This window comes from Rana temporaria, chromosome 3 (assembly GCF_905171775.1).
Source record: "Rana temporaria chromosome 3, aRanTem1.1, whole genome shotgun sequence".
Classification (NCBI taxonomy): Eukaryota; Metazoa; Chordata; class Amphibia; order Anura; family Ranidae; genus Rana; species Rana temporaria.
In genome coordinates, this window is record NC_053491.1 from 409,044,063 (window position 1) to 409,062,495 (window position 18,433).

An 18,433-nucleotide genomic window follows, 5' to 3' on the forward strand; every position below is an offset into this window, starting at 1 on the left:
AAGTCATTCGACGCATGCGAGGGATGGCGGGCGCTCGGACATGTACGGTAGGTCTGTACAGACGACCGAACATGTCCGAGCGGGCAGGATTTCAGCGGGCTGTTTTAAAACAAGTCCAGAAATATTTGCCCGCTGGGAAAAGGCCCGGCGGGCACATTTTTGCTGGAATCCTGCCCGCTCGGGCCTACACACGACCGAACATGTCTGCTGAAACTGGTCCGCGGACCAGTTTCAGCAGACATGTTCGGTCGTCTGTACGGGGCCTGAGGGGCAAGTGATGGTACAGTGAGGGGCAAGTGATGGCACAGTGGGGGCATGTAATGTAATGGCACAGTGAGGAATGTAATGTAATGGCACAGTGAGATTTAAAAAAGCCTGTTTCTGTCAGCGGTTCTGGCTCCCCCTCAGCTTCCAGAAAGACTAGTAAAAAGGGGGTAGTCTTGTACAGTGAGTATATACCAAAACCGAAATTTTTCCTGGAAAATTAGGGGGTCGTCTTATACGCCCAGTTGTCTTATACGCCGGAAAATACGGTATATGCTTTTCCTACTGTATAAAACATTTTGGGGGGGGGGGGACCCATGTTTTTTAAACATTTTTTTATTGCTGGCATTCTTTTCTTTACATTCAGGGGGAAGCCCGCTGACAGATGATAATTCATCGATTGTAAAAGACTCAGGCAGCCAGCTTCCCAGTCCACTGCTTAAAGTGGAGGTTCACCCTCAAAAAAAATTCTGACATCACACGGAGTCGCGCCATCCTACCGACAGAATGCCAGTGTTTTTTTTTTCTCAGCACATACCTCTTAATCCCGATTTTCACCTCACGGCAATCCCGCGGGAGTGGGCGTTCCCAAGCACTGCCTGTGATTGACAGGCTTCCGAACGGCGCATACTGCGCATCACAGGTTGCCGGAAAAACCCGAACGTCGGTGCGGCTCTATACGGCGCCTGCGCACCGACGTTCGCGTTCTGTCGGCAACCTGTGACACGCAGTATGCACCGTTCGGAAGCCTGTCAATCACAGGCAGTGCTTGGGAATGCCCACTCCCACGGGATTGTCGTGAGGTGAAAATCGGGATTAAGAGGTATGTGATGAGAAAAAAAAAAAACACCGGCATTCTGTCGGTAGGATGGCGCGACTCCGTGTGATGTCAGAATTTTTTTTAAAGGGTGAACCTCTACTTTAACAACCAGTTATTCTTCACACAGAATTCTAATTGTTCTGAAAAGCTGGAATTTATAAGAAAACTAATAAACAAAACTAATTTTAATGGAATCTCTGAATGAGCAAATTTTTTTTCGGAATTTGTATTTGGACCGAAATGAAATGAACATGTCTAATTTCTAACACAAAGCATGTACATACAAAAAAATGACACCCCAACATATATTCTGCTACTCCTCCTGGTTATGGCGACACCACTTTATGTGATGAAAAAAAAACGTAATTTTTTGTGAAGTAAAAAACAACGTTTTGAAAAACGACACAAAAAATTGAAGCATGCTTAAATTTTTTTTTGTCGTTTTTCACAAGACATAAAACAACGTTTTGCCCCACACACGGTCATTTAAACTGACGTTTTTAAAAACTTTGTTTTTTTTCATCACATAAAGTGATGGTGTGTATGCGGCATGAGACTTTTACACGGCCTGGCCACATAGAGAGGCCCAACATGGACGAAGCATTGTTAGGGACATAAATTACATATCTCCTAATTTCCTGACTACCTATTACACTTTTCAAAAAATATCCCAATGTATATTCTATAAGACATAAATTTATCTTCTGAACGAGTCATTTTTTCCTTGCGTTTTTTGAAAATATGGAAAGAAAATTAAAACGCTTTTTTTAACACATTTTTAGGGCACTGAAAGGCACTGATGAGGATCCACTGATGGGGTGGCACTGATTAGTCACCGATGGGCACTGAAGAGCGCTGTAGGGCACTGATGAGCACTGATAAGCACTGTTGTGGCAATGATGAGCACTGTGTGGCACTGATGAGCAGTGTAGTGGCACTAATGAGCACTGTAGTGGCAGCATAGGGCACAGATGAGTATTGTAGTGGCACTGATGAGTACTGTAGTGGCACTGAAGAGCAATGTAGTAGCACTAATGGACACTGTAGTGGCACCGGTGAGCACTGTAGTGGCACTGATGAGCATCGTAGTGGCACTGTAGGGCCCTGATGAGCACTGTAGTGGCACTGATGGACACGGTAATAGCACTGATGAGCACTGTGGTGGCACTGATGGCAGTGTAATGACACTGATGAGCACTGTGGTGGCACTGATGGATACTGTAATGACACTGATGAGCACTGTAGTGGCACTGATGGACACTGTAATGGCACTGATGGGCACTGAGATGGCACTAAAGGGCACACAGGATCATGCCAACCCACGCTGCTGCACTGTTTCTCTCTCCTCTCCTCCCATACAGCAGATTCCTGTTGGATTTTAAAAATATGTTTAAATATTGTTTAGATTTATCAGTTTGTTACTAGAAATAGGCCATCGTAATGTGGAATTAATACACTGAGTATTATAACTATTGTATGTAAAATATGTATTAAGAGAATATTTACCTAAATGACCTCTATTTCTTGCTCATTTTAATTTAGATGGGAGATATTCTAGGCCCGATGGAGAAGAAGACATGCGATTACCTGGAAGGCCCTATGAAAAAGAAAAATTTGCAAAAGAAATAGTCTATAGAAAAACAGGAAGCGATCAAACATCTCAAATTTATGATGCGAGAAACAAATTGATCGATTTTTTTTTTTGGGATAACCCTCAACCTGGACAAATGGCCTTCCATAAACAAAATTCAGAAGAAAGAGGTCAGTTTCTTTTTTCTTTTAATTGCTTTAAAATATGAAATTAAAGTGGATCTAAAGATATAGGGGCAGATCCACAAAGGTATTACGCCGGCATATCTCTTTATACGCCGCGTAATTTCAAATTTTGCACGTCGTATCTTTGTTTTGTATCCTCAAAACAAGATACGACGGCATCTCGGCTAGATCCGACAGGCGTACGTCTTAGTACGCCGTCGGATCTAAGCTGCAATTTTTCGGCGGCCGCTAGGTGGCGTTTCCGTCCAATTCCGCTTCGAGTATGCAAATTAGCTATTTATGGCGATCCACGTACGACCGGCCGGTGCATTTTTTTACGTCGTTTGCGTTCGACTTTTTCCGGCGTATAGTTAAAGCTGCTGTTATGAGGCGTACTCAATGTTAAGTATGGCCGTCCTTCCCGTTCGCGAATAGGGATTTGCGTAGAATGACGTCACCGTCGGAAGCATTGGCTTGTTCCAGGTTAATTTCGAGCATGTGCACTGGGATACCCCCACAGACGGCGCATGCGCAGTTAAAAAAAAACGTTGTTTACGTCGGGTCACAATGTATTTACATAAAACACGCCCCCATCACAGCCATTTGAATTCCGCGCTTTACGTCGCCAAAGATACACTACGCCACCGTAACTTACGGCGCGGATTCTTTGTGGATTAAAAAAAAAAAAAGTAAGTTACGGCGGCGTAGTGTATCTTAGATACGCTACGCCCGGCGCATAAATGCGCCGCTGTACAAGGATCTGCCCCATAAAGTGGTTGTAAAGTCTCCACAATAAACTCTGATGATAGGTTCTCTCATGGGGCAATGTGTGTTTGTTTTCCAGCAATATAATCTCTAAATACCTTTTCCCAGCAGTCAGGGCCGCTGATAAGGCAGTACAGCCAGCGCTCCTGTCCCAGGCCCTATCAGTTTAAATGGGGGGCTGAAGTACCTGCTGAGCAGGAGGGCCAGCTGTACTGTCTTATTGCAGCCACCGAACCTCTTCTGCCACCCCCTGCAGCACTGCCGGCTTCTCCTCCTCTTTCTCCCTCCAGCTGCACCACAAACCTCAGCGATTAGTGTTATAAAACTGTACTGATTACTGTGTAAATGTGACTGGCAGGGAAGGGGTTAACACTAGGGGACGCTGAAGGGGTTAATATGTTCCCTAAAGTGGGTTCTAACTGTAGGGGGAGGGGGACTCACAAGGGGAGGAGATCGATGTGTGTTCCTCTGTACTGGGAACATACATCAGTCTCCTCCCCGTTGACAGGACATGGATCTGTGGCCCGGATTCAGATAGAGATACGACGGCGGATCTCCTGATACGCCGTCATATCTCTGAGTTCCGTTGCTCGGATCTATGCGGCTGATTCAGAGAATCAGGTTCCGCATAGATCTCCCTAAGATCCAACAGGTGTAAGTGACTTACACCGTCGGATCTTAGGCTGCAATCTCCCGCTGGCCGCTAGGTGGCGTTTCGTTTTTTGTACGCGACGAATATGCAAATGAGGAGTTCCGCCGATTCAGAAACGAACGCCCGCCTGTCGCTTTTTTTTTTACGTCGCTTGCGTTCGGCTTTTTCCGGCGTATAGTTACCCCTGCTATGTGAGGGGTATCCTATGTTAAGTATGGCCGTCGTTCCCGCGCCGAGTTTTGAATTTTTACGTCGTTTGCGTAAGTCGATTCAGAATACGGCCGGACGCAAGTTACCCTCACGCCGAAACCAATGACGTCCTAGCGACGTCATTTGGAGCAATGCACGCTGGGAAAAATCGCGGACGGCGCATGCGCTGTTGGATCGGCACGGGGACGTGCCTGATTTAAATTGTAGACGCCCCCTAGCCGCGGAATTTGAATTCCGCCGGGGGATTTACGATACGCCGCCGCAAGTTTTGAGGTAAGTGCTTTCTGAATACAGCACTAGCCTCAAAAACTTGCGCCGGCGGATCGTAAATCAGATAGATTAGCGGATCTTTAGATCCGCGTAATCTATCTGAATCTACCCCTGTGTGTTTACACACACAGATCCATGGTCCTGCAGTGATTGCGGACAATCGCGGGTGCCCGGCGGACATCGCGACCGCCATGCACACGCACCAGGTCCCGAGCAATGCGGCGGGGGCGCGCGGGCCCCCTAGCGGCCGGGAATGCAAGGACGTCATATGATGTCCACTCTGAAAGAGGAGAGGTTCCCGCCGACGTCATTTTACAATGACTCGGTAGGGAAGTGGTTAATAGAGTTACTTTAGAGTTACTTTAGTTACTTTAGTTTACTTTAGTTTACTTTAGTTTAGTTTACTTTAGTTTGGCATCATTTCACAGGCGTACGCAATTTTAAAGCATGCCATGTTGGGTATCTATTTACCCAGTGTAACATCATGTTTTATATTTAAATAAAAAAATTGGGTATTATATGCAACAAAAAAATCATTAAGGTGTATTTTTTCCCCAAAACATTGCATTTGAAAAACCACTGCACAACTACCATGTGACATAAAAAATCGCAACACCCACCATTTTATTCTCTAGTGCCTTTAAAAAAAGATATAATGTTTGGGGGTTCTAAGTAATTTCATAGAAAGAAATTACAGATTTTTGCATGTCGGAGAGAAATGTCAGAATTGGCCTGGGGAGGGGAGGAGTAGCTTCAGGGGAATAGCATTGCTGGTTGAGAAATGAGGGGTGGGGAGGAGATTGTGTTCTCATACAGATTGAACGCTACAGAACTGACAGGGAGAGGGGAAAGGGGTAGATACAGAGACGCATAGGAGAGAGCTGGAATTATGGAGGCGCGTAAACTGACCACGCATTCATGGCTCAGCAGTCGCGATAAACATGATCTGCTCACAGAGTGGAAGATAGGAACAGGCAGGATCATCCAGGTACTGTAGAATATAGAAAGGAACCATTGATAAGGAAAAAGCACTGTGCTATAGCTTGTGCCTTAAAGGGACAGGAGCATGATTTTTTTGTAGGGGTCAACCTCTGTAAGGTTTTTACCTTGATGCATTTTCTGCATTAAGGTAAAAAACCTTGGATGCAGGCAACATGGCTCGGGATCAAGCCTGCATAAGTGCCCCTATAGGAAGAGGATTCAAATGGGGCACTCACCAAAGAGTTGGAACCAGGAGCGCCGGCAGGGTACCCCAGGAGGGGAGAGTTACCTTCACTTTCTGTCCTGGACACTCAACAGTAATGCCACGTACACACCATCACTTTATGTGATGAAAAAAAACAACGTTTTAAATTATGAAATAAAACGACGTTTTTGAAACGTTTTCAAAAACGACGTTGCCTACACACCATCGTTTTTTTAAAATGCTCTAACAAAGCGCGGTTACGTTCAGCACTCTTTTCCATTGAAGCTAGCTTCATAACTTGCTTCTGAGCATGCGCGGGTTTAAAAACGTTGTTTTAAACATCGTTTTGCCCACACACTATCATTTTAATTGACACAAAAAACGACGTTTGGAAAACGACACAAAAAATTGAAGCATGCTTCAATTTTTGTTGTCGTTTTTCACAAGACATAAAACAACGTTTTCCCCCACCAGGGCTGGACTGGGACAAAAATTTGGCCCTGGACTTCATCCAGACTGGCCCACTTTGACAGGTCTCTCCCATGGTGGCCGGACAACTCCTGCACCCCATGGCCACCCAAGCCCCCTCTCCCCCTTCACTAGCCATTCTACTGTATTAGAGTAGAATGGCTGGTACTCTTATAGGCAGTACCAGTGGGGAAGCTAGACATTATTTCACCCGGGACAAAGAATCAGTTCGGTGCCCCCCCTTATGGGACAAGATTAGGCAAAAGTGAGAAACTCCCAGGTCATAGCTGTTGAGTCAGCTGTCTGTCCCCTCCCCCATGCTCCTCTGTTGTCCCCCCTGCTCCTCCCCCTGCTTCTCTGCTCCCCCCAGTTGAGCGCTGTGGGGAGGGAGAGGAGGTGAGCGCCGCGGGAAGGGAGAGACAAAGGAGCGGAGGAGGGCGGTGGTCTGCTGGCACTGAAGCCGGCCCACTGAGCCATCGGCCCACCGGGAAACTCCCTGTAGTCCCAATGGCCAGTCCATCCCTGCCCCCAAAGGACGAAGAAAAGGAACCATGATGTGAGCCCAAATATCCAGAAGGAAGACCATAAGAGTTCACTGTGAAAAGAAATTAAATTGTAGTGAACATTTCTCCTCCATCAATTTTTATCTTGTAAGTGTTTTTCAATGAAATCTCCTCCTTAGGTGGCGCTTCCCCTCTCTCCTTCTTTCTTGTTGTTTTTACAGAGCTGACTCAACTCTGAGGACAGCAGCCTCCATTGCCTTACATGTTATGCCCCTGCATCAGAGACTGTATAGACTATTACAGCTCCATTTGCTGTTAGTTTGCCTGAACTGTTGTTTACATGCAATCCTTGCGCCTGAACTGTCATGATGCTGCACATATGATCAGTTATAACACCAGTCATTTGATGACTTCACAGTTTGCTTGAGAGCAAACATAAGCATACCAGTAACAGTAATATCTATTTTTTCATAATAGCTTAGTTTTATCACCAGAAGTTTAAAAACCTTGTTAAATCCCCCCAGAGTTTTTTTTACATTTTAGAATAGGGTCATAGGCGTGCGCACATAGGGTGTAAGGTGTGCCTGGGCACACCCTAATCACCCTGTACTATGCAGATTCCCCCTGCTGCCTGGCTGCAGAGAAAGGGACTGGGGAAGCTCTGTCCTCGGTCCCTTTATCTGTCTCAAAAGTTAGACATCAGGGGTCTGTTTAGACCACTGATATTTCACCAAAGCCCCCAAACAGGGCTCAAAAAAAAAAAAAAACTAATATTAAAAAAAAAAAACATTGTAAAAAAAAAATAATAATAATACAAATAAAGATAAACTACTGACACCGATCTCTGCCCTGCTGACAAAGCCCTACTGACTTGCCCCCTGCCATATATGGTATATTACACATGCATGTGTGTTTGAGCTTTGGTGTGCACACCCTAATGCAATAGGCTGCGCACACCTATGAATAGGGTGCCATCAAGAATTTTAACGGGTACCTTGGCTGAAAGCAGGTTGAGAAACACTGATCTAGACCACAAATATCTCTTTAGCTGTTATAGCATTGGACACTAAGGACTTGTTTACATTTCTCTGATGCATTGCATTGCTGTTTGCAATCACCAGCAAGAATTTAACAATGCTTGCAGGCAGCTGTCCCTTGCTGCTCACAAACTCTTGTGTGAATATAGCTTTAAAGTAGAAGTCCAGGCTCTAACTAAGAGTAAAAAAAAACCCCTCTTCCTAACTCCTATTCTAACTACTGTACCCTGTAGAATAGGATGCTTATACTTACTTATTCTCAGAGAATTCTGGTCCAGTCACATGATCAGCTCCCAGCAGTGGCGTATCTAGGGTATGGCAGCCATGGCAAGTGCCATGGGTGCCATATGAAGGGGGTGCTGTTGAGTGGCTGGGCAGCAAGGCACTTACCAGGGTCTGAGGATGTCTTCTTCCCTCCTTCCGAGCATAGGTAGGATCTCCTTTTCAGCACCTTTGCTAATTGACAATGGCAGCGCTATCCCTGCTGCGTTCAGCCACAGCCCTCCCCTGTTCTCCCATTCCATCTGGTCGGATTGGCAGCGCACAAAGAAGAAGGAAAAACATCAGTTTCTCCCTCTCCTCTGTGAAAAGGCCTTAAGTGATGAAGATTTCATCACTTCCAGTATTGGTTCTGCATTTACCTGGCCTTGGAGGGCAGAGGAGGGATCAGGGGTCTAATAAACCCCATATTTATCCATAAAGAGGATATGTCACTACCCAAGGTATCACAAGGGATGATAAATATCACTAGTTTTGTTAGCCTTTTTTTTGTTAAGGTTATCCGAAAGATGGGTTTCAAATGTTTCCACAGGGGCACAGTTTCAGTGCTTGCCATAGGCGCCATTTACACTAGATACGCCTCTGGCTCCCAGTGGTGGCTTCAGGGGAGAGGAGCGACAGACAAAAATGAATGCCCCATAGTAAGCCTTTGGGTGACATCACCACCCAGGAATTCCAGTCATTGTTGGTGATCTCTCCTCTCCCCTGAAGCCGGCCGCTAGGGAGATCATGTGACTGGACTGGAGCCCTCAACGATAGTGTTGCCTTATGAGAAATGTTATGTCTAATTGCCATTAGCAACTGGGAATAATTGTACATATATATATATAATCTACGATAATGTTAGATGTGTCGTGTGTGGGAAATGGTTTCTTATAGTTTAACTAGGCTGACCGTCTAGCTTGAATATATCTATTTAGCACTCTCCGTTTGATATGCATGAATGCTGGGTGACAAGGTATCACGGAGACGGTCAGTCTCCTACACCTTTTGGTATACAAACAAGCTAGGAAGAACTTCACAGCTGAAATCGGTAGACTATACGGCGCCGCCTTGATTAGCTGTACTCTTCCATGAATAGCCATTGAAGTGAAGTTAACGAACCTAAGGTCAAAGCTAATTGTCACTAAAGCTCAGGTAGGAGGAAGTTGCCCATATTTGGGAGAGATAACCGTAGCCAATCATAGGTACCATGTGTAAGTCAATAGGAAAGAGCCTTATAAAAGCAGAGCCTTAAATCAATAGAGGGTAGGAGATGAGAACCCTGGGCCCAGAAAGTCAGTATTGGTGGTAATCTTATAGGAAACCATCTCTCAGCACTTACCATATACTTTGTCATAAGTTTTTTATGTTTGATATTTTTAGTGTGATGTACTTACTTTGTATTTGAAACTAATATTTACTCCCTTGCTTAAAGACTGTGGGCCGGATTCAGAAAGAGATACGATGGCGTATCTCCTGATACGCCGTCGTATCTCTGATGGCCGCTAGGTGGCGCTTCCGTATTTTTCCGCGAGGAATATGCAAATGAGGATTTACGCCGATTCAGAAACGAACGTCCGCCCGTTGCTTTTTTTTTACGTTGTTTGCGTTCGGCTTTTTCCAGCGTATAGTTACCCCTGCTATATGAGGGGTAGCTAATGTTAAGTATGGCCGTCGTTTCCGCGCCGAGTTTTGAAATTTTACGTTGTTTGCGTAAGTTGTTCGCGAATACGGCTGGACGTAATTTACGTTCACGTCGAAAGCAATGACGTCCTTGCGACGTCATTTAGAGCAATGCACACTGGGATATTTTACGGACGGCGCATGCGCCGTTCAAATGAAACGTAAAAAACGCGGGGTCAACACAAATTAAAATAAAACACGCCCCCTACATCCCCATTTGAATTATGCGGCCTTACGCCGCAACACATACGTTACGCCGCCATAACTAAGGGCACAAGTTCTTTCTGAATAAAGAACTTGCGCCCAAAGTTAGAGCGGCGTAACGTATCAGAGATACGTTACGCCGGCCGGACAGATACGCCATTGTATCTGAATCTGGCCCTGTAAATGTATGCAGTATATTAGATAGACCAATATCTTTCTCTAATAAATGTGTATTATGTTAAAGCTTTCATTCTGGTCAATAGAACTCTTATTTAAACCATATATCATATAGGTGAGGTATTAAATCTTAAAATATAGATTTTATTAGCAACAATAGGTAAGTATACACATCTTTCTTCTACAGGGTAGTTAGAATAAGAGACATTTTAGGCTTAGTTAGTCCACTTCACTGCAATTGCAATGCACCAGAATACCAAAGTGTGAGGACCTGTTCACACTTGTTCTTTGTGACAATGTGCGTTACTGCAAAGCACGTGCTCTATGTGTGGTGTTGTGGTGACATTCGGTGTATGGCACCCCAGCCATTGTACACTAGAGTACACCACAACGCATACACCATATGTTATACGACTCTGTGTTTTTAAAAACGGTTGTATACATTTTTTCACTCATGACATAACGTATGGTCATAAATTTACCTCAACTTAAAGCGGAGTTCCACCCGTGTTTTAGTTTATTAAAAGTCAGCAGCTACAAAAAGTATAGCTGCTGATTTTTAATAAACTGACACTTACCTGCCCCATGGTCCAGCCATGCGGCCGCACGGAGCCTCGCTCCTTTCCCCCTCAGCGTCGCCACCATAACTGTGGGTACCCGGCCGTGACAGCTTACGGCTTCACAGCCGAGCGCACACTGCGCATGCGCGAGTCGCGCTGCGCTCTCCTATTGGCCAGCCGATCTTATGGGACCTAAGTTGTGTCCCCGAAGATCGCTAGCAGGGAGCGGCCGCCTAGGGCGAGAGGAGGAGTCGCCTAGGCGGCTGAAGATAGGAAGGAGGAAGTGGGGCAGGAAGTCCCACTAAAAAGATGTTACCCCCCCCCCCCCAAAAAAATGACATGCCAAATGTGGCATGTCAGGGGGCGAGGAGTGCTTAACCAGTTACCAACCGCCCTATAGACGATATACGTCTACAAGGCGGTTGCTTAACTCTGGGAGGACGTCCATGAACGTCCTCCCAGAATCGCGCTCCCGCGCGCCCACTGGGGCGCGCACACGGGAATGTCCGTCACGGATCACGGTAAATCGCCGCTGATAGCGGCGGTTTACCACGTGATCGCTCCGTCCAATACTGTGCAATACACAATACCAATACCCCACAATACTCTGCAATACCCCACAATACTCTGCAATACCCCACACTACTCTGCAATACCCCACACTACTCTGCAATACCCCACAATACTCTGCAATACCCCACAATACCCTGCAACGTCGCCTATGGGGATTTTTAAGTAGCAAAGCTTGGCGCCATTCCACGAGCGTGTGCAATTTTGAAGGGTGACATGTTGGGTATCGATTTACTCGGCGTAACTTCATCTTTCACATTTATGCAAAAGAATGAAGAAAAAATACTAAATTTGCTAAATTTTATAGCAGAAACAAAGAAAAATTTATTTTATTTTACAGAATTTTCAGTCTTATTTCTCTTATAGCGCAACAAATAAAAAACCCAACGGTGATTAAATACCACCAAAAGAAAGCTCTATTTGTGTGAAAAAAAGGACGAAAATTTCATTTGGGTACAATGTTGTATGACTGAGTAATTGTCATTCAAATTGTGAGAGCACCGAAAGCTGAAAATTGGTCTGGTTATTAAGGGGGTTTACGTGCCCAGTGATCAAGTGGTTAAAGTGGAATTTCCACTTTTGGGTGGAACTCCGCTTACACCTGAGCGATTTTCTGCTTGAATCTCTAAAACTCTCAACAAGCCCAATCCCATTCATTTCAATGGCCTCTGTTCACATATGAGTGTTCTGTAGCCTGAAGCAAAATGCCTGAAGATCACAAAAGTACATGAGCTTCTTTTTTGGCAGATTACAAGCGTTTTTGGCCCCATAGACTTTAATAGAAATGCCTGAATTGAGTGTTTTATGAGCATTTTGTTGCTCCTTTTCTGCTCAAACAGCAACTCTCCATCCCTAATTTCCTCTCCCTCTCCTCCTCTGTATGGGCCAGATTCACAGAGGAAATACGCCGGAGTATCTACTGATACTCCGGCGTATTTTCAAATTTGCCGCATCGTATCTTTATTTGTAATTCACAAAAAAGATACGACGGCTTTTGGCTAAGATCCGACAGGCGTACGGCTTCGTACGCCTTCGGATCCTAGGTGTAATTTTCCGGGGGCCGCTGGGTGGAGTTCGTGTCGTTTTCCAGCGCCGGGTATGCAAATTAGCTGAATACGGCGATCCACGAAGATACGCGCATTCGTCGCAATCTCTTACGTCGTCGCTAGTCGGTTTTTCCCGTCGCAAACTTAGGCCTGCTTTTTCATGGCTTATATTTAGAACAGCCATGTTAAAGTATGGCCGTCGTTCCCGCGTCATTTTTTTTTATTTTGCGTAAGACGTCCGGGAATACGAAACGACGTAATGCACGTTGCCGTTCAAAAAATACGTGGGGGCGCCGTAATTTCGCACAAAGCACGTCGGGAAATTTTCAAACTGAGCATGCGCAGAACGTTCGGCGTGGGAACGCGCCTAATTTAAATGGTACACGCCCCATTTGAATTAGGCGGGCTTGCGCCGAACGGCTTTACGTTACACCGCCGTAAGTTTACACGCAAGTGCTTGGTGAATCAGGCACTTGCGCTGAAAACTTGCGGCGGTGTAACGTAAAGACGAAACGTTACGCCGCCGCAGATATATGTGAATCTGGCCCTATGTCTTTATGGATATTTCTATGTGCACTGGTGGACAGTCATGTTGGAACAGGAAGGGGCCATTTCCAAACTCTTCCCACAAAGTTGGAAGCATGAAATTGTCCAAAATATCTTTGGACCAGTGCACAAAGCAAGGTCCATAAAGACATGGATGAGCGAATTTGGTGTGGAGGAACTTGATTGGTCTGCACAAAATCCTGACCTCAACCTAATAAAACACCTTTGGGATGAATTAGAGTGGAGACTACGAGTCAGGCCTTCTCATCCACATCAGTGCCTGACTTTACAAATGCGCTTCTGGAAGAATGGTCAGACATTCCTATAGACACACTCCTAAACCTTGTGGACAGACTTCCTAGAAGAGTTGAAGCTGTTATAGCTGCAAAGGGTGGGCTAACTCAATCTTGAGCCCCATGGACTGATGCCGCGTACACACGATCATTTTTCGGCATGAAAAAAAAAAACGTTGTTTTTCAAAAACGTCATTTAAATTATGGTGATGGTGTGTGGCCTTCACATCATCATTCAGGTTCTGAAAAACGACAAAAAAAAAAAAATTCGAACAGGCTGCATTTTTTAACGTCGTTTTAAACAATGTCGTTTTTCGGGTTGTAAAAAATGATCGTGTGTGGGCTAAAACGACGTTTTAAACCCATGCATGCTCAGAAGCAAGTTATGAGACGGGATCGCTCAATCTGGTAAAACTACCGTTCATAATGGAGTAAGCACATTCATCACGCTGTAACAGACAGAAAAGCGCAAATCGTCTTTTACTAACACGGAATCAGCTAAAGCAGCCCAAAGGCGAATAGAACTTCCCCTTTATAGTGCCGTCGTACGTGTTGTACGTCACCGCGCTTTGCTAGATCATTTTTCAAAAACGATGGTGTGTGGGCAACGTCGTTTTTAATGATGAAGTTGGAAAAACGTTGTTTTTTGGACATGCTGAAAGACGACGTTTTTTTTTCATGCTGAAAAATGATCGTGTGTACGCGGCATGAGACTGGGATGCCATTAAAGATCATGTGTGTGTAAAGGCAGGCGTCACAATACTTTTGGCAATATAGTGTATTTATAAACACAAATGTTTTGTCTTTCATTTCTGTTTTAACCTGAATGTGTCGTTTTACAAAGTGGGGGCTTACATATACTTTAATTACTCCTCACTCTAGGACGTGGATGTCCAAACTATGACCCTCCAGCTGTTGTGGAACTACACGTCCCATGAGGCATTGTAAAAACTCTGACATTCATAGACATGACTGGGCATGATGGGAATTGTAGTTCCTGAACAACAGGAGGTCCATAGTTTGGAGACCCCTGGGGAGTCGGGAAAAGCCTTTCCATGGTGTCAGGATCAAGGTGCTGGTGCTACCTGTGTGGATATAAAAGTTGGATTTGTTCCTGACACTCATTAGAACCGGCTTGGAGAATCTACGATACATCTTCAATACAACAGAGCAATTCTAGTTGTAAGTATTATTGGAGAGATTTCCTTTTTCTCATGCCGCGTACACACCATCACTTTATGTGATGAAAAAAAACGACGTTTTGAAAAACGTCAATTAAAATGACCGTGTGTGGGGGACAGGGATGGACTGGCCATAGGGACTACAGGGAGTTTCCCAGTGGGCCGATGGCTCAGTGGGCCGTTTTTTAAAACAGAAATGCTGCTTGGAGGACTTTATTTAATGCCCTAGCAGCGCTCCAGTGTGAAAGCACTCAGGCTTTCACACTGGGACTGCAGCAGAAGCATTTTTCAGTCGCTTTACAGGCGCCCAAAAGCACCTAAAAAATGCCTCAGTGTAAAAAGGGGTCCTACACTCACCCCCTCTCTTTTACACTCACTATCTTTTTCTTACACTCACCCCCCTCTCTCACCCACCCCCTTTCTCTCCTCTCTCTCTCTCTCACCCTCTCATGATATACAATAATGGATGTAGGGGCCTTTTGGTGGGCGTGATTTTTTGGGGGGTGGGGGCAGCATTTTATTGAATTAAAGTGGGCCGGTCTGGATGAAGTCCAGGGCCAAATTTTTGTCCCATTTCAGCCCTGCCAGCAGGTACAATATTTAAATTAATTTTTCCTTTTTTTTTTATTTAAGCATCATTAAAATCACTACTCAAGAGCAGTGATTTTAATGATGCTTAAATAAAAAAATAAAAAATAAATGAAAAAAATTCTTTAAATATTGTACCTGCTGGGTGTCTATAGTATGTCTGTGAAAACGTCTTTAAATAGCACAATCACCTGCCTGCCAGTAAATTAGAAAGAACTGATCTAGCTAAACTATACAGTGTATAAATATATATACAACACCTGGGATGTATATATATCTTCTACACACTGTAACATTAACTGACTAGCCTGCCTGCCTGCTCTATCTACCTGCAAAAAATGACACTCTCTAAGTCTCTCTCTGTTCTTTCTAAACACCGCCGCAACACACTACACAAGGCCGGCCTGCAGGCAGCCTTTTATAGTGTGGGGTGTGTACTAAACCCCCTGAGCCATAATTGGCCAAAGCCACCCTGGCTTTGGCCAATTATGGCTCTCCGTTTTTTGCAAGCTGTGATTGGCCAAGCATGCGGGTCATAGTGCATGCTTGGCCAATCATCATCCAGTGATGCCGCAGTGAATTATGGTCTGTGAAACGTAACTCGAATTTGGCGCGAACAACCCGCTTTGTTTGTATTTCGACGAACGATCGAACATACGATGTTCTAATCGAACATGAGTTCGACTCGAATACGAAGCTCATCCCTACTTGTCATTATGCTCCATGGTTTTTATCAATAAGTTTATTTTGAATGTCTTTATTTCATATATTTTTTTATATACTTTTACCTCTTATTTTCATATATATATATATTATATATTCTTTTCCTACTTTAAAAAGAAATTGGGGGGGGGGACCAGATGCCATTTTTTTTGTACATTTTGGCATGGGGTCCCCCTTAAAATCAATATGAGACCCGAAGGACTGGGAAGGGAACAGATGATGATTCATCTAAGGACTTGGGCAGCCAGCTTCCCAGCCCACTGCTTAACAACCAGCTATTCTTCACACAGAATTCAAATTTTTCTGAAAAGTTACTATTTGTTCCTATTTCGTTCGGAAATTCGGATGCATCCGAATCTTTGAATAACCAAAAATTCATCTGAATTTGTATTTGGACCGAAACTAATTGCACATGTCTAATTTCTAACACACAGCATGTGTACATACAAAAAAATGACACCCAACATATATTTTCCTGGTTATGCCGATATCACATGTGTGAGACTTTTACACAGTCTGGCCACATAAAGAGGCCCAACATGGACGGAGCATTATCAGGTGTTCTAGGGACATAAATTACATATCTACGTAATTTCCTAAATACCTACTACACTTGTGAAGGCCCTGGAGCACCAGGAGTGTATCCTCAGGATAATAGAATTGAGTAATCAAGACCTGGTGGTAGGTGGTGTTCGATCCATGGGGCCATAGTGATTCAAATTTGGATAATTTGTCTAGTAAGATTGCCTCTGTTTTAGCGTGAATCATTCCCTGTGTTACTCGATGTTTAACTGATACTGTATTTAATGTGGTAGATTTCCAAGCTTTTGCAATGGTTTGTTTTGCTGCTGTGGTTACTAGTAGTAGGATTTTGAATTGACGGTAGGTTATGGCTTGTGGTTTATTATTCAGGATCGCTACCGTTGGGTCAGGTGGCAAAGTGGTTTTGAACATGGTAAAGAGAATGTTGAATACTTCTGACCAAAAGGCATGGGCTATGGGACAATCCCACCAGCAGTGCTGCCAACCGTCCGTATTTTTACGGACAGTCCGTAAAAACAGGCACTTTTTTTTCCCGTTCGTAAATGTCCATAGTTGCGGGAATGTACCAGTAAAAATAGCCGAGATCGGTTAAGCTTGGAACTGTGCATGTGCAGTTCCGGAGCTTGCCGAGCATATGCTGTATTCGGCCGGCGGGGGGTGGAATTCACAGAGGCTCTGCCACACGGTGCCGGTGCCCAGCTGTTATCACACACAACCTCTTCCCCCATCTTAAGAGGGGTAGAGAAAGGAAGCACCACCTAAGTGCAGTATTAAAGAGGTTTATTTAATGACACATTGTACAAAACACACTTACAAGAAGGTAAGGAAACTGTAACACCCTGTAGTCCTCGTCCCGGATCCATGGGCTGCTTTAGAAGTGAAGAAAGCAGAATGTGTGGAGTCTTCAGGCCTGTCCTGTGGCCATCGGGATCAAGCCTGTTCCAGCCCCACAGGTCACGTGACAGGTCACGTGATTACTTCCAAGGACCACTTCCGGGAGGAGGGTCAGACAGGGAGAACAAAGGCTGATTGGGCTACGCGCTCGGAGCCACTGCTCCTTCTATTGGCCTGATCAACATTTTTAACACATTTTTAGGGCACTGACAGGCACTAATGAGGATCCACTGATAGGGTGGCACTGATGAGCACTCACTGATGGGCACTGTAGTGGCACTGATGAGCACTCACTGATGGCACTGTAGGGCACTGCTGCCACTGTAGTTCACTGATGAGCACTGATAAACACTCACTGATGGCACTGGTGTGCACTGTAGGACACTAATGTGCACTGATAAGCACCCACTGATGGGCACTGAAGAGCGCTGTAGTGCACTGATGAGCACTGTAGTGGCACTGATGAGCACTATAGTAGCACTGCAGTGGCACTGATGAGCACTATAGTAGAACTGTAATGGCATTGATGAGCACTGTAGTGGCACTGATAAACAGTGTAGTGGCACTAATGAGCACTGTAGTGGCACCATATGGCATTGATAAGCACTGTAGTGGCACCAAAGGGCACTGATGAGTACTGTAGTGGGACTGATGGGCACTGTAGTGGCACTAATAAGTACACTGTAATGGAACCGATGGGCACTGTAATGGAACCAATGGGCACTGTAATTGAACCGATGGGCACTGTGATAGGCACTGTAGTGGCACTGATGAGCATTGTAGTGACACCGTAGGGTCCTGATGAGCACTGTAGTGGCACATTTGAGCATTGTGGTGGTACTGATGGACACTGTAGTGGCACTGGTGGCACTGTAATGACACTGCTGAGCACTGTGGTGGCACTGATGGACACTGTAGTGGAACTGTAAGGGCACTGATAAGCACTGTGGTGGCACTGATGGCACACAGGATCATGCCAACTCACGCTGCTTCAGTGTTTCTCTCTCTCCTCACACCTATACAGCATATGACGCGTCCAAGAACTAGCCGGCTGCGCTGTAGCCATCATAGTGCAGTCAGTAAGTGGTTGGGTTAAAAATATATATATATATTACAGAGCTATGTTAAATTGTGTCTATTATATCTGCCTACAGTTCAGCTTTAAAGCGTGATGATTATTACTGCTGTTTTTTTTTTTTTTTTGATGGGTATCATCATTTGAGGCCGGGGCAGA

At 44.9% G+C, this 18,433-nt stretch overlaps 1 protein-coding gene across 1 annotated transcript in view; it reads left to right on the top strand.

Moving 5' to 3' along the window:
- The window catches only part of LOC120933040, a 74,728-nt gene that overhangs the window by 28,487 nt on the left and 27,808 nt on the right, over nt 1-18,433 (top strand). Inside the window, exon 3 of the mRNA XM_040345985.1 lies at nt 2,627-2,845. Within this exon, the coding sequence (XP_040201919.1) occupies nt 2,627-2,845 (219 nt within the window). The remainder of the gene's footprint in view (nt 1-2,626; nt 2,846-18,433) is intronic.